This window comes from Lipotes vexillifer, unplaced genomic scaffold (assembly GCF_000442215.2).
Source record: "Lipotes vexillifer unplaced genomic scaffold, Lipotes_vexillifer_v1.1 scaffold161, whole genome shotgun sequence".
Lineage (NCBI taxonomy): Eukaryota > Metazoa > Chordata > Mammalia > Artiodactyla > Lipotidae > Lipotes > Lipotes vexillifer.
The window spans coordinates 1,438,202-1,452,990 of record NW_006779016.1 but is presented as its reverse complement, the minus strand read 5'-3'; the positions used below and the strand labels follow the sequence as shown (position 1 = coordinate 1,452,990).

The following is a 14,789-nucleotide window of genomic DNA, read 5'->3' as shown; positions in this document are numbered from 1 at the left end:
GTTCAGCAGTACAATTTACTCGATTGTTGAAATTTAGAGATAGAGGAACTTTAGAGAGTGCCCAAGACAATGCCTTGATTTTTACATGTAAAGAAACCATATTACATGTTTAAATGTCAGCCCCAGAACCTGAAGCTGTGACTCAGAATCCTGGGCCAGTGAGCCTTCATTATGCCATGCCGCCTCCCCAGTTAGAATGACGGGTCTTTATTTGATCAGTCTGGTCAGATTAAAAAAGAAGAAACGGAGATGGTGAATTCGTTCTCATTCCTGGTGACACAAATGCTAACAAGGATAAAGATAATATCAAAAGAAAGTCTATAAAATTAAGGTTTGGGCAGAAAAAAAACAATAAAACTATCCCTAAAGACTGAAGTCTATCACCATTGATAGTGTACTGAAAGAAGGATGGGTGTTTAAAGATGCTTGAAAATTTAAAACAGACTTCCACAGATAATGAAAACCCCAGAGATAAAGTCTTAAAATAACAGCCACGCAGGACTTCCCTGGTGGCGCAGTGGTTAAGAATCCGCCTGCCAATGCAGGGGACACGGGTTCGATCCCTGGTCCAGGAAGATCCCACATGCCACGGAGCAACTAAGCCTGTGCACCACAACTACTGAGCCTGCAAACCACAACTACTGAGCCCATGCACTGCAACTACTGAAGCCCGTATGCTCTAGAGCCCATGCTCCTCAACGAGAAGCCACCTCAATGAGAAGCCCACACACCACAACGAAGAGTAGCCCCCACTTGCCATAACTAGAAAAAGCTCGTGCGCAGCAACGAAGACCCAACGCAGCCAAAAAATAAATATAAATAAATAAAAGTAACAGCCACATATTATATAGATACCTGGGAATATTCAGACAGGAACATCCAGAAACCATTAACAATTGATACAAAAATTTAAATAGGAAAGGCCTTTACTGAGGACTACAATAAGGAAAAAATATAAACCTCAACATATTGCATTGAATAGCCGAGAAATATTATTTCTTGCACTATGAAACAACAAAGGAAGAGAGAGGTTCCATTCGGTTAGTCATTTAAAATGCTACCATAGAAAGCACTTCTCCAAGGAATAACTGTAGACCAGGCAGGACAAGAAAAAACAAACTAATAAGCTTTGCACATCTTTAATTTCTGTTTATATGACAGCTGATGCAAAACAAGGGAGTCATATTATAAGATTCCTCCCTGCAAATGTATTAATCGTCCTGCAATAATGTGGGGAATTAGGAAAAAATCGTTCATGGGTAATTATCTTAAAGATCAGAGCAAATGACACATTCAAGCAATCTTTTTAGAGAAACATATCTAGCATATCACAAAGACAAATCACTGCTGAAATCATGTAAATTACTCTCCTGAAAGAAGAATTCTGAACTTCAGTTTACAGAGTGGTAAGTTGATATATTTAGTTCCAGTCATCAAATGGCATAGCTGTACTTAGATGGTCTGTGTTTAAGAATGCTGGAATGAGCACCACTAAGGTATACGACTAGATGGATGATACTTGACAGGGAAATGTTTGACACCCATCTGCTATGACAACCCTCTTAGATAACACATGGAAGACCTGAAGGCAAAGACCTTCCCACCGTAAATCCTCATTGTCCATTTTTTGGTGAAGTCTGTGGGCTTCTTGGAATATACTCAAGGGCTTGCCCTGGAATGTGGCTGTAAAGATTAGACCCTGCATACAGACTACAATGTGAATGACGCCCCCTGGAGTTGTGTGATGCTGTAACACTAGTGGGTGCTGCTGAAGGACAGGGACCAGGTCTTTTTCACTCTTGAACCTCTGGACATTCTGTAAGGTTTTCTTAAATGAATGAATGAATGGCTGAACATAATCATGTTGTGTAAGGGAGATCTTAGTGGGAAGGGGGCTGGCCCTGAGACCCTAGAGGGTCTTTTTCCCTCTGTGCCACCACCAACCAGCTAGTGTGAACAGCATAACCAAGAATCTTCAGATTTGGGAGGAAGGGGTATAAAATGGCCATAAAACCTAATAAAACAAAATTATGAATTGATTTCACTGGGTTGCTAAAATTCTGAAACAGTTTCTAAATTAAACATGTTAGGATTAAAAATGACAAACATGAAAATTTTTATAGTTGATATAAAAAATTTTTCAATTTGTTGAGTCTACATTAGGCTATGAATATATTCTGTCTTCAGAAGCAAACATGGCAAAAGCTAGCTGTCAAGGAAGAACCACTGAATTTTCAATGAGAAAGAATAGAAATGCCTTGCCAGGCTCTACAGAAAATGCAATTATGTGAGTATCTCATTCTTAGAATCTACTGTCTCACATAGAAATACAGAGAAATATAAATGCCATACCAAAGATGAACAATCCACATGTAAACAGGAAGCTACTCAGATTCTGTCCTTAGTAATTACTAAGTGCCTGTCACAGACTGTAATTAAGTTTTGTTTTATATTTTAATGGAATTTAAAGCAGGCTGTTTCTTGGCCACTGATAGGCTAGTTTAGTTAAGTTTGACTTTCTTTTTCAATTATTGTACTATTTCTTTTTTTGCCCAATGTCATCTTTACCAATAGGAATCTAAGGACATTCCATTTGAACAGCAAAACTGGAAAAAAAGAAAAACCCCAAATATCTAAGTTTACTGATTACATAATATAGTATCTAAAATCAAGAAAGCTACTAGTATATTTAAGTTACATTAATTCATAGAGCAGAATACCAGTAAATGAAAATGTGATTCCTAATTAAAGTACATGCTAGATAATGCAGTGTCCTGAGGAATTAAATCACAAACGTCACAATAGCACAGAGGTCCCCACTTTCATCCTTCAATGAACAGTATGAAGTAGACACCCAAATCCCTTTCCCAACAATGATGTTTATATAAGCCCCTAGCTTCTCTCCAATCACATTGTCATTCAATCATATCTTCCCTGTACATGTAAGATAACAATCTACTTTTTCACCTTCATTGGATTAGAAACTTCATATTGACTGGAACATTTGTTGAAAGAGTTTCAGTGATTGCTTTTGCTTGTTTTAATAGTAAGCTCATGTTGGATTCATGCATTGCCACTGATCAGAGAACTACCTTCTGCAATCACTTCTTTCAATTCATGTAAAATTTGTACCTTTTAAAAAACTATCATTTCACATTCTATTCCTTTCTATCACTAGCTTATCAGAAAGCGCTTGGCTTTTCTTTTCACATTTGTTTTCATAAATAAAGTTATCATCACTACATTAACAGTTAAATGGTAAGGATTATAAATTTCCACAACCACACTAAGAAGCTGGCAGTCAAGATGCTCCTGCCTGCACCATGCTGTTGATTGGCTCCCACCCATCAGGACTTGCAACTCAAATCTGTGGCCAAGCAAAGTCACAACTTTCTCTAGGACAAGAACCTTAGCAGTCAATTGTCCATAAGTAAAGCCACGAATATTAAATTATCAACAAGAGTAGGACATTCGGTAAAATGTACACAAACTCCCCCTCCCTCCCAAAAGTGACTGAAGTGTCAGTTAAGGAATAACATTTCAAACAAGGATAAAATAGATAGATGAGGACACACAAGAAGATGAGAGAGAATTTTTTTCATAAGTTGTGGATGAAGGTGTAGCAATCTAGGCAGACCATAGGCAGCTACAACTTCTCAAGTTACAGACTGAGTATTTACCTACAACAACTTAGAAAAGGCACACGACTTGGATACATAAGTTCTAGAAAGTGTAAAGGTGAGTCTGACAACTGGAAATAGGATGGAGGATTGAATGTTTGTACAAAGCAATTGACCCATAGGCCTTCTCTGACCATCTCTCAACCCAACCCACCAGCAGGACACTGAGTGTTTATCCTCTGGAGAAATTAAATCCAAAAGTCCTCAAATTGAGGATCTAATTGGCACCAACAGAAAAAGATACAATCAAAGCTCATTATCAAGCAATTTCAGAATACCAGGGACAGATATAAGAACCTAATACTTTCCTGGGAGAAAGTATGATGAGGCACACAAATGCTTGCAAATCTGAATGGAATCAGACTTCTCAGTAGCAATACTAGAAGCTCTAAAGAAAGTAAGCAATACATTCAAAATTCTGAGGGAAAAAAAAAACCCTCATTATATACTCAAACAAAGGTTATCAATCATGTGTGGGAGCAGCATAAAGACATTTTGAGAAAACTAAGAATTTGAAACTTATATTTCTAACACATTCTTTCTTAGGAAACTAAAGGAGGAAGACAAGGAATCCAGGAAACAAGGAATCTATAATCAGTAAAGGTCAGAAGGAAAATGAAGCCAACCCAGAACAGACTCTGATGAATTTACTACTTACAGAGGCATAACAGAACTAATAAGACATATTGAAACACTAAGAGGCTAGCAACAGCAGGAAGTCATTGCTTGCCTTAGAACTAAAAGCTGGGAATTCCCTGGAGGTCCAGTGGATAGGACTCCATACTCTCACTGCCGAGGACCCAGGATGCCATGTGGCACAGCCAAAAAAAAACCCCCCCAAAAAACCTAAAAGCCATTATTGCCCCTAGGATCATAAAGACCAAATGTTATGGAAATCTACTGACAGCTAGAGCCATGAAAAAGTGCTTCCGCACAGAAGCTGTAGTTAGCCACTCCGAGAAATATAGGTTAAAGCAGGGAAGAAGTAGGGATGAATATTCAATCCTCATACTTTTCCATTGCCTGAACTCGACTGGGAACCAGTAGCCAAGGCAGCTTGGAGGATGTATTCCCTAGGGGTCAGTCATCCAGGACATAGGGCAGGGAAGAAGAGGGTAGAGAACAGATTTGGAGGGAAACAGAGAACAACTAGCTTAGGACCTACAACAACAGGAGAGGGGGGAAACGGAAGTCCTAAGATGACAGATGTTCAGCTGTGCTAAGGCAAGAAATCAGAGAGCCGAGAGAGGAAAGTTTCAAGGAAAAGGTTAAGGGAGGGAGATGTCAAGAAAATTAAATGGAACTGACAGATTTGCTGATGTGTTTGAGCATTTGGAAAATATTTTCCATATATAATTGACAGATCTTTTATGACTATAAATAACAGTAGGGACAAAGACAACTAAATAATAAAAAGCAGAGACAATCATAAAGTCCAGGAAAAACCGAAGGTTATACAAGAAGGAATACATAATCATGAATACTACTTGACTTCACCATGAATAATATTAATATTTACATATTAATGTTTCAAAATGTGATATAGATTCTATATTGGAAGAATGAGATGAAGGTGGAGTTGGGGGAAGGTTGATGGAAGAAAGTTAAACCTTTGTCTACTATACACCTACTTAGTAGCAATGTCTAAAATAGTAACTTAGAGATGGCAATATAAACAATTATTTAAGACATGTGGAGACAGATCCTAAAAGAGTTGAAAGTAGTAGTTACTTCTGAGAAATAGGATTAGAGGATGAGAATGAGTGAGGCAGGAGATTACTACTTTTGTTATTGTTACTATTGTGGCAGCTATTAGTAACTAGTTATATCTGAAATAGGTTTAATTATCAAAATTTTCTGATTTGGCAACTGAAGATAAGGATAGTTAAGCGATTTGATCAACTAAATTCACACAGGTAAGGAGTGGCAGAGCCTAATTTAGGCTTTCAACGTATTTTCTACCATAACACGGCCTCCTTTATACAGCAAACCACTGTTAGTTACCTTGATCAGAGAATCAATAGCTACATGAAAAAATACACAACTTGTAAAACATAAAAGGCACTAGTGAACATCCAATGCTCTCCAAACTTTGAGTACTAACATATATTTCTGAATTAAACGCACGTGCACACGCACACACACACGCATAAGATGAGAACATCCTGGGCCAAAATTTCTCTCTAATTCTCCAGACATAGACAGTATGTGAATCTCCCTAAAACCAAATACAACAGCTTCTATTTCTCTGATATATTCTATAGCACCCTTGGATTGTATACTTTAATAGAAATACAAAATATTTAGCTTGGCTGGTTGATCTTCCAAAAGGTGAATAAGAACACTATTTTCAACATTTATGGAGTCATATATTTCTTAAAGAATTTCCGCATTTATCCATCTCTTGCAGCTATGAACCAGTGAGGCAGCTAAGTATACCAAGGGCTATCTTAGTATCATGAAACTTAGTCATTGTGATTGGCTATTTAAATATTATCCAGGGCTTCCCTGGTGGTGCAGTGGTTGAGAGTCCGCCTGCCGATGCAGGGGACACGGGTTCGTGCCCCGGTCCGGGAAGATCCCACATGCCACGGAGTGGCTGGGCCCGTGAGCCATGGCCGCTGAGCCTGTGTGTCCGGAGCCTGTGCTCCACAACGGGAGAGGCCACAACAGTGAGAGGCCCGCGTATCACAAAAAAAAAAAAAAAAAAAAATTATCCAAAAACCAGTTGTGGGTAACCAATTACTTTGCCAACTTTGATACAAGTGGGGGGATTTTTATTTGTTTTAAAAATATTTAGTAGTGAAAACTACACATACAATGTCTCATTTTATATGTTATGATTCAGCCAGCCCATCATTAACAAGTGACCAAACACATCCATCGAAAACACACATACACTCTCTCTCACAAACACACACTGATAAACAACATGGGATGTAATAACCATAACCACGCTAAGCTTCTGATAGGATAAGAGAACAGGTTCCCTTCAGCATTCCAAAGCCATCACTAAATGCAGCACTGTGGCAGCCACTCCATAATGTCATAATAATCTAATATTAGAGAACTGTACTTTTGGAGACAATTTGTTATAAAGCAATGTAACAGAAGTTTTCCACAAGGAATAGTTTGTAGCCAGCACTCCTTCGGTGTGAATTAAGCACTCAAATGCATTGTCTCTTCTGACTACCTAGTATTTAGCAAATTATTGCTCCAGTGCTTTATGAGTAAGAGGACCACATGTCACAGTTATATCCCTGTTTTACACCTATTGTCCTAGCAGAATTACTATTAACTCTAAAAAGTATCCTGGTATGGACAATATACTCTATGGTCATCGCAATTTTAAGGGACTTCAGTAGTGGGAGTGGCTCAGAAAGTACGGCTGCCACCAGGAGCTCGGCTTTTGTCCCCCAGACACCCTTCTGACTATCCCTGTTCTTTTGTCATGTTCCATTGCATTGTCAGTGGCTACACTGGCAAGTCATTTGGATCATGTATTATTTGAGCAGCTCTCAAGATCTCTTAAAGAGTTGTTACTTTTGAGAGTGACTAATTTGAATCCCCCTTGGTCTCATGACCTGATTAATTAGAAAATGTGTAAATAATGTTGATAGACGAAATTCTCATTTTTTACTAGCATTCTTTTTTTAAATGGACACATTCGTTTTAGCAGAAGCGGTAAATGAGTAGTAGTTAGAAACTATGAAAATACTTGCCAGTATAGATATTGGTCTCATGAAAATGTATTCAATCCAATGATGCATGTCTTAAGTTTATTTCAAAAAAACTCCACCCTGAATAAAATTATATAATATAGACTATTGATGTGAGGAGAGAAAGCAGTCTGCAAGGCTGTTGTGTGAGAGGGAAAGCCATCCACTTTGTTTGAAATATGCAAAGGATCCAACATGACTCAGATCATAACCTAAATTCTCAAAGAGGTATTTTACTTACTTGTGTTTTGGAATCACTTTACTAGTAAAATAAAAAACAATTGCTTATAAATCATCTTAAGAGATTATGTAATATGTTATAAGGAGAAAGGGCTTTGGAGTAGGTTAGCTCTGAGTTTGCAAGTCAGCTCTATTTACTAACTATGACCCTTACTCTCTTATTTAGTCTCCCTGGGTTTTGTTTTCTTTCACTGTATCATAGAACAGTAGGTAAGTAATTAAAATGCATAAGAGGACTTAGAATACAGTTTGTGTTCAGTAAAAGTATCTATTATTGTTACCATTGTTATTACCATTGCTTAAGACAATTTATGATTCTTTCTCTTAAAACACTGGTAAACAAGCCTGAGTCCTTAGGAAACTTTATTTTATTACATAAATTTCCTTGCTTCAGGAGAGATCATTAAGGATGATGGCAGAACTCTATATTGCCAGTATGTATGGTGATTAGGCTTATTTAATAAAATGCAATGCTAAATGGCCTTATAATACTCAATAAATAGGCAATTCCTTTTCTGATATATGCAAAATCAATTTTGATGCAGACGTTTTTCTATATATCAAGATCGGTATGGAAATTTTTTTCTAACCACCCAGCTGCTACAATGTTAAATAAATTAATTTTAATCCTAAATCAGAGATGCTATAGAGAAAAGGGTGATTTAATATGTAATTTAAATGTAATCTCATTACATTTGACAGGTTTATTTATAAATGATTTGCCCCACATTTTGACAAGCATAGTTAATATGTTAATTAGCTTTGAAAAAGATGATGAAAGGGAGAGACTGACATGCTATCATTCTTTACACACCATGTTGGGGAGCACTGGAATTGACACAAGGTGGTATCACTATATATTGTGCCCCCCGCAAAAGCACCGTGATGATGAGATATTTATTAACTACATATTAACTTAGTCACTATGCTAAAAATTAATCCCTTAAAATAATCCCAAGTGACCTTCTGCTTTAGAAAACAAATGCCATTCTAAACATATTTATGAGCTTCTATAAAGGAATATAAGGCTTATTAAGAGCAATGATCTCGACAGCTAGAGCAGAACTCCTTGACAAGGGAGGAACTACACAGATAAGCTCCTTTTCACATTTGCACTTCTCTTAATGTGGTTTTCAGTACTTGGTAAGCCTTTTTGGTTTAGAAGCTTAAAGATGATGTCCTATGCCTTGACTTTCAAAGAGTTATAAAATCCAAGAATTAAGGGAAGCTATACACGACACAAAGTCCAATTTGATTCCTCTGCTTAAACCCTCCTTCACGGAGGCAGACAAAGGTGTCATAAAGCTATCTTTCTTGATGAGTTCTCAAATCACACACTATATTCATACATCACCACCATGCTGGAGACCTAGAGCAGTAAATCATAACAGGGAGAGCTCTGACTTCCATCACTTGCTGCCAATGTTAATGAATAAGTGTCTTCATTAATATTTTTATTGCCCAAAGCTATTTAAACAGAAAACTGGAAATTGTAACACTGTGTAGGGATCGTTAGTTTTTAGTTACTACCCCACTGCCCCAGGATGGTAAATGAACTGTAAAAATAGCCTGAAACCACTGCCACCTGCCCCCCTGCTACTGTCTATGGGTTAATATTTGCACTTCTCTTTGGTGCAGCTGAGCCATGACTCAATTATAGTCCCATTTCTAGATCCTTGAATACCCAGCATCAAGGTCACTAATTATGCAAAAATCATTGCCCTGTGAAGTTTTCTCTAACTGGAAAAATACATACGTTTTATCTGACTTATAGGAAAATAACAAAATGGCTTTTAGAAAATGGCTTGGAATGAAATCAGATTCAGAGTGACAGGCATAGCATAGACATAACTCAGATTTTAGGGCTTAGAATTGTAGAGCCAATAAGCATGGGAAACTGCTCCAACATAACACATTTACTATTTGCTTTTGGCAATGAATAATACTGGCATGCAGACAAAAGGGCATTTGGGGTCTATTATTTTATATCAGTTTTCCTCCCTTCCACTTAAATAACCATCTTCTTCTTATGCTTCATTATGTCTCTGCTTAAAGCAAATTGGCAGAAAGCAACCAAGCCTTCTTCCTTAAGAGAATGGACACCAAAAGGCACATACTTGTCACAGAAAGGTTGGGGGCAGGGCGAGTGGAGAGGCACAGACTGGAAATCAAACACTATATATCACAGACATATTATCAAGTCCCAATCCATGCGGTTCTCTGTACTTTAAAGAGCACTTTCAAAGGTTTGGGAAAAATTAGCCATTAGTGTATAAAAAATAGCTTCTCCTCATTCTGAGGGTAGAGTCTTAACTGCACTGCCAAGCAACTAAGACAAAACTGGCTCCAAGCCACAAATATTTCCAAACTATGTTCTATTAGCAGAGTCCTTAACTGACCTCACTGAAAAACAATCTAGAATTTCCATTCTGAAAACGTAGAGAAAAACACTCTATAACTCATACAGATCTACACCACATAAAAATAAATATATCCACGTGTACACAAAATGTTGCATATATTTTCAGTGGCTTTACAGATGCCCAAATCCCATTCCTAAGGGGTTGTTGGAATCTAAATTAACTAAATCTACACTGTACCTTACATCACAAGGAACTTGATTATTTTCTCTCCATAAAATGTTCGGATCAGGGCTTCCCTGGTGGCACAGTGGTTAAGAATCCGCCTGCCAATGCAGGCGACGTGGGTTCAAGCCCTGGTCTGAGAAGATCCCACATGCCACGGAGCAACTAAGCCCGTGCACCACAACTACTGAACCTGTGCTCTAGAGCCCGTGAGTCACAACCACTGAGCCCACGTGCCACAGCTACTGAAGCCTGCACGCCTAGAGCCTGTGCTCTGCAACAAGAGAAGCCACCGCAATGAGAAGCCTGCGCACCACAATGAAGAGTAGCCCCCACTCGCTGCAACTAGAGAAAGCCCGCACGCAGCAACGAAGACCTGACACAGACAAAAAGAAAGGAAGGAAGGGAGGGAGGGAGGGAGGAAGGGAGGGAAGGAGAAAGGGAGGGAGGAAGGGAGGAAGGGAGGAAGGAAGTTTGGATAAAAAATATCAGGGAAGAAGCCAAGCCTCATCACAGCCATTTACTAAAAGTCAAGATTATTTAGGGTAGAGCAGTGAAGTAAGTACCGGGCAAGAAGATAAATGACACATGCTGAAGCTTTACTGAGGTCATAAACATTATGTGAACATGTAGCTGAATTCTGTATGTAGGGCATCATCATTCATGGAAGATGATTCATGCTATCAAATAGCCATGTGCTATGTGAACTGTTTTACTCTGAACATAATTGTGAGTCTAGAAAAGGGATTTTTCTATTAATAAATGACCTTTTCAACATTCACTATTAAGCCTTTCTGATTGCTAAAAAGAAGGTTATTCCCTTATTTGATTTAGATCACACTAGACTGGAAACTCATCATAGTTTATCATTAATAATAATTACACATTAAACCTTGCCACTCTTTGGGCCTCCTATAATAGATTTTTAAGTTTTGCTAAACCACTGTGTAAAACTGTGACTCTACTGAAATTAAACTTACTCTGATATTTTTATTTTTTTATTTTTTTATTTTTTTGCTGTACGCGGGCCTCACACTGCTGTGGCCTCTCCCGTTGCGGAGCACAGGCTCCGGACGCGCAGGCTCAGCGGCCATGGCTCACGGGCCCAGCCACTCCGCGGCATGTGGGATCTTCCCGGACCGGGGCACGAACCCGTGTCCCCTGCATCGGCAGGCGGACTCTCAACCACTGCGCCACCAGGGAAGCCCAACTCTGATATTTTTAAAAAGTAATCATTTAATTTCATTTTGGATAATTGGTACCAATAGTTTTCAGGGGTATACTGTACCAAATTTGTACCTTATAGTCACAGCAAAATTTTCAGACCACTTATCTGATTTCTGTTGTGAATTTAAACATGCTCCTACAACTTCCAACCTATACTGCTGTTTGGAGATATACACTTCCTTGTTATAAAATAAATCTACAAATTAAGACCCTTCGGGAGAAAAATCACCAAACTGACAGCTAGAAAAATGTCTCTGCCCCTGTCCATCAAGAACCATTAGCAGACACCATCTGTAAGGGAGTCCCTGATTAGGGAACATTCCCAATTATGTTTTCAAAAACTCCAGTGTTATTGCCACACACAGGCCAACACTCCAGCACCATTAATCTTCATTCAGGCTGTTAGGATGTTTGTCTAGGCTTGACCCAGACCAAGCACTATAGATAAATTAGCTAGAGTAAAGCTTCCATGTCTCACCACATGTCAAGGCAGGTGGAATATTCTGTTGAGCCCAGGAGGACATCTGGAGGTCTGTACCACAACGTAACCACTTCATTGGAGTATGTGTGGCTAGGGACGGATTTTGCTCTTGCAAGACCTGTGGGTTACATGAAACATAAAGAAGTTTAATAGGCATTAATAAAACAAGGGAATTTAAATTTGAATGTTCACAGTTTTAAAAGGTCAAATGTGATATTATAATACAGAATCACGAATGCAATGTCAAGGTTACTAGAAAGGTTGGGGAAAGCATTATTGTGGTCTACCTGTTTCAAATACATGCTAATAACCAATAAATCATTTATATTTCCTAACATAGCACCAAGAATCTAAAAAAAAGTATCCCAGGAGAGTAAACAAACAATTCATAAACTATTTGATACTATGCAGAGGCTTGGAAATCTCCTGGACTTTCCAAAGAATGTCTCATGGTACTTTAGTTCTGAGAGTTACAAATAAGTGTGATATGGAAAAGTCCCAAGGTCAAATACCTTTGAGAAAAGATGGTTTAAAAAGTAAAACAGGTTTCCATACTGTGAGACTTCTCAGTGCCCTTAATTTTTCTAATGTGTACGGTGAATCTGAAAGATGAGAATGTGACTCTTTTCTCAAAGGGTTTTTCCAAAACTTCTTTTGGTTTCAGGGTTCTGTCAAACACTCACTAAGAAATGCTTATTCAGGAGGATCATTTGAAAACCACATAAATAAATGATTATAAAGGAACAGTTAAATAAATCTGGTATGTGGAAATGATGAGATACCATATAATAAATTGTTTTCTAAGAATGTTTAAAACTTGGGAAAGTGGTCACAATAAAATGTTAAGTGATAAATTACATGCAGTTTGACCTCACAACCATAAATATTTATGCACTGAAAAAAGACTGGTGGAGAATGTATTTGAATAACCTTAGTGGTTAGTTCTGGAATACAAGATTATCTGGGTTTTTTTTTTTTTTTGCGGTACGCAGGCCTCTCACTGTTGTGGCCTCTCCCGTTGCGGAGCACAGGCTCCGGACGCGCAGGCTCAGTGGCCATGGGTCACGGGCCCATCCGTTCCGCGGCATGTGGGATCTTCCCGGACCGGGGCATGAACCCGTGTCCCCTGCATCGGCAGGCGGACTCTCAACCACTGCGCCACCAGGGAAGCCCTGGTTTTTTAATTTAATAAGTTTTTCTGAGTTTTTTCCAAGTTTTCTACAATTAATACATAATTCCTTTAAAAAACACAAATCTATAGATATTATTTTTTTAAGAGAAAAAATCTGTGATAGCTTTCTATCTGGGTAAGTTCATTAATGACAAGTGTAAAGTATTATTTATCACTGTGATGCTCAAAGCGAACAAACATTTTTACAGTGAACCTACCATAACATATTTATTTTAATGTTTTGATTATTTAAATTTTTATGTAGTACTTAGGAACATAACTTTTCTCAGTTTATTAAACACTTGGTATTCCCTTTACTGTATTATATGTAAATGTTAAAATTAATAGAGCATCTAGTGAGAAGATGAATTTCTAATTAGTTCAACTATGTTTACAATAACTCAATTTTTCCTACCATGCAGTTTTTATAACAACACAATGACATATTATAAATTGACTAATGTTTATAAGTATACCATATTAAAATGTACAGATTATACACACACAAACATACCTACACATGTACTGTCCCTAACTTTTCTGCACATGAATAGAATAACTCTTTCTGATACAGATTTCCATAATAACCTCTACTCCTTTTCTCTGCAAGGTTTTATCCTACCTCAAAGCAGGCAAAACTGAACAACAGATAAAACAGTCAGGGTGGTAAAGTGTTTCCAGAGTTTAGTAATCTCATCAAAAAGTTTAGTTCCTCAAATGAGCATGTTTCTATACAGACTAAAGAGCTAATAAGCACAAGTCCTGAAGTAGGTTCTGACTCATTCCATATGCTATTGTCAAGGCAAATGGGATGCCAAAAACATTCAGGCTGGATTCCCTTGGTTTTGCCAAGTCCCTGTTGACAGAAAGCTAGGCCAGAGGGATACAAGAATTTAAGAATATGAGATTTTCTTTGACAGCTCAGAAGACCAGACTGGTTACAGAAAATTGTGATACCCCCAGTATTTTTTTTTTTTTTTTTTTGCGGTACGCGGACCTCTCACTGCTGTGGCCTCTCCCATTGCGGAGCACAGGCTCCGGACGTGCAGGCTCAGCGGCCATGGCTCACGGGCCCAGCCGCTCCATGGCACGTGGCATGTTCCCAGACCGGAGCACGAACCCATGTACCCTGCATCGGCAGGCGGACTCTCAACCACTGCGCCACCAGGGAAGCCCAGATACCCCCAGTTTTAAAGGGAGAACCAGACCTCAAAATTACCTAGAAATAGTATAAATCTAAATAATGATATGTGACTTCAGGTCAGTTATGCCCACTCTGAATATAAGTTTGTAAAACTGATTAAATATTTCTGAAAAATATAAACAGAAAAAGCTCTTCATCTACATTATTTTTCTCCATCTCATGTTTCAGTCAAGGACTGCCCAAACTCCATTCACATGGGTCACACAGCTTCCCAAATCAACAATGAAAATGAGTTTTCAATATCTAACTCTTCAATGTGTTAAGACAGTTTCTTGAAGTGGTTTGCATGTAAATGTGTCATATTGAAGCATGTTATTATATTTTTAAGATACATTCTTCTGTATCACTTGAGAAAAACTCTCACATCTCACTTTAATGAGTCAATTAAAACATAATCTTGTAGAGAGTGTCCTGTATATTGTTAAACAAAAGGTTTTTACCCTAAAAATATTTCTGTTCAGTTAAAAAGATAAATAAATCCC

At 38.1% G+C, this 14,789-nt stretch overlaps 1 protein-coding gene across 4 annotated transcripts in view; it reads right to left on the bottom strand.

Annotated features, from left to right (window-relative positions):
* Positions 1-14,789, bottom strand: part of CDK14 (cyclin dependent kinase 14) — a 593,024-nt gene that overhangs the window by 223,268 nt on the left and 354,967 nt on the right. For all 4 annotated transcript variants that reach the window (XM_007452057.1, XM_007452058.1, XM_007452056.1 and 1 more), the window contains one exon: positions 11,930-12,050. In XM_007452057.1, the coding sequence (XP_007452119.1) occupies positions 11,930-12,050 (121 nt within the window). The remainder of the gene's footprint in view (positions 1-11,929; positions 12,051-14,789) is intronic.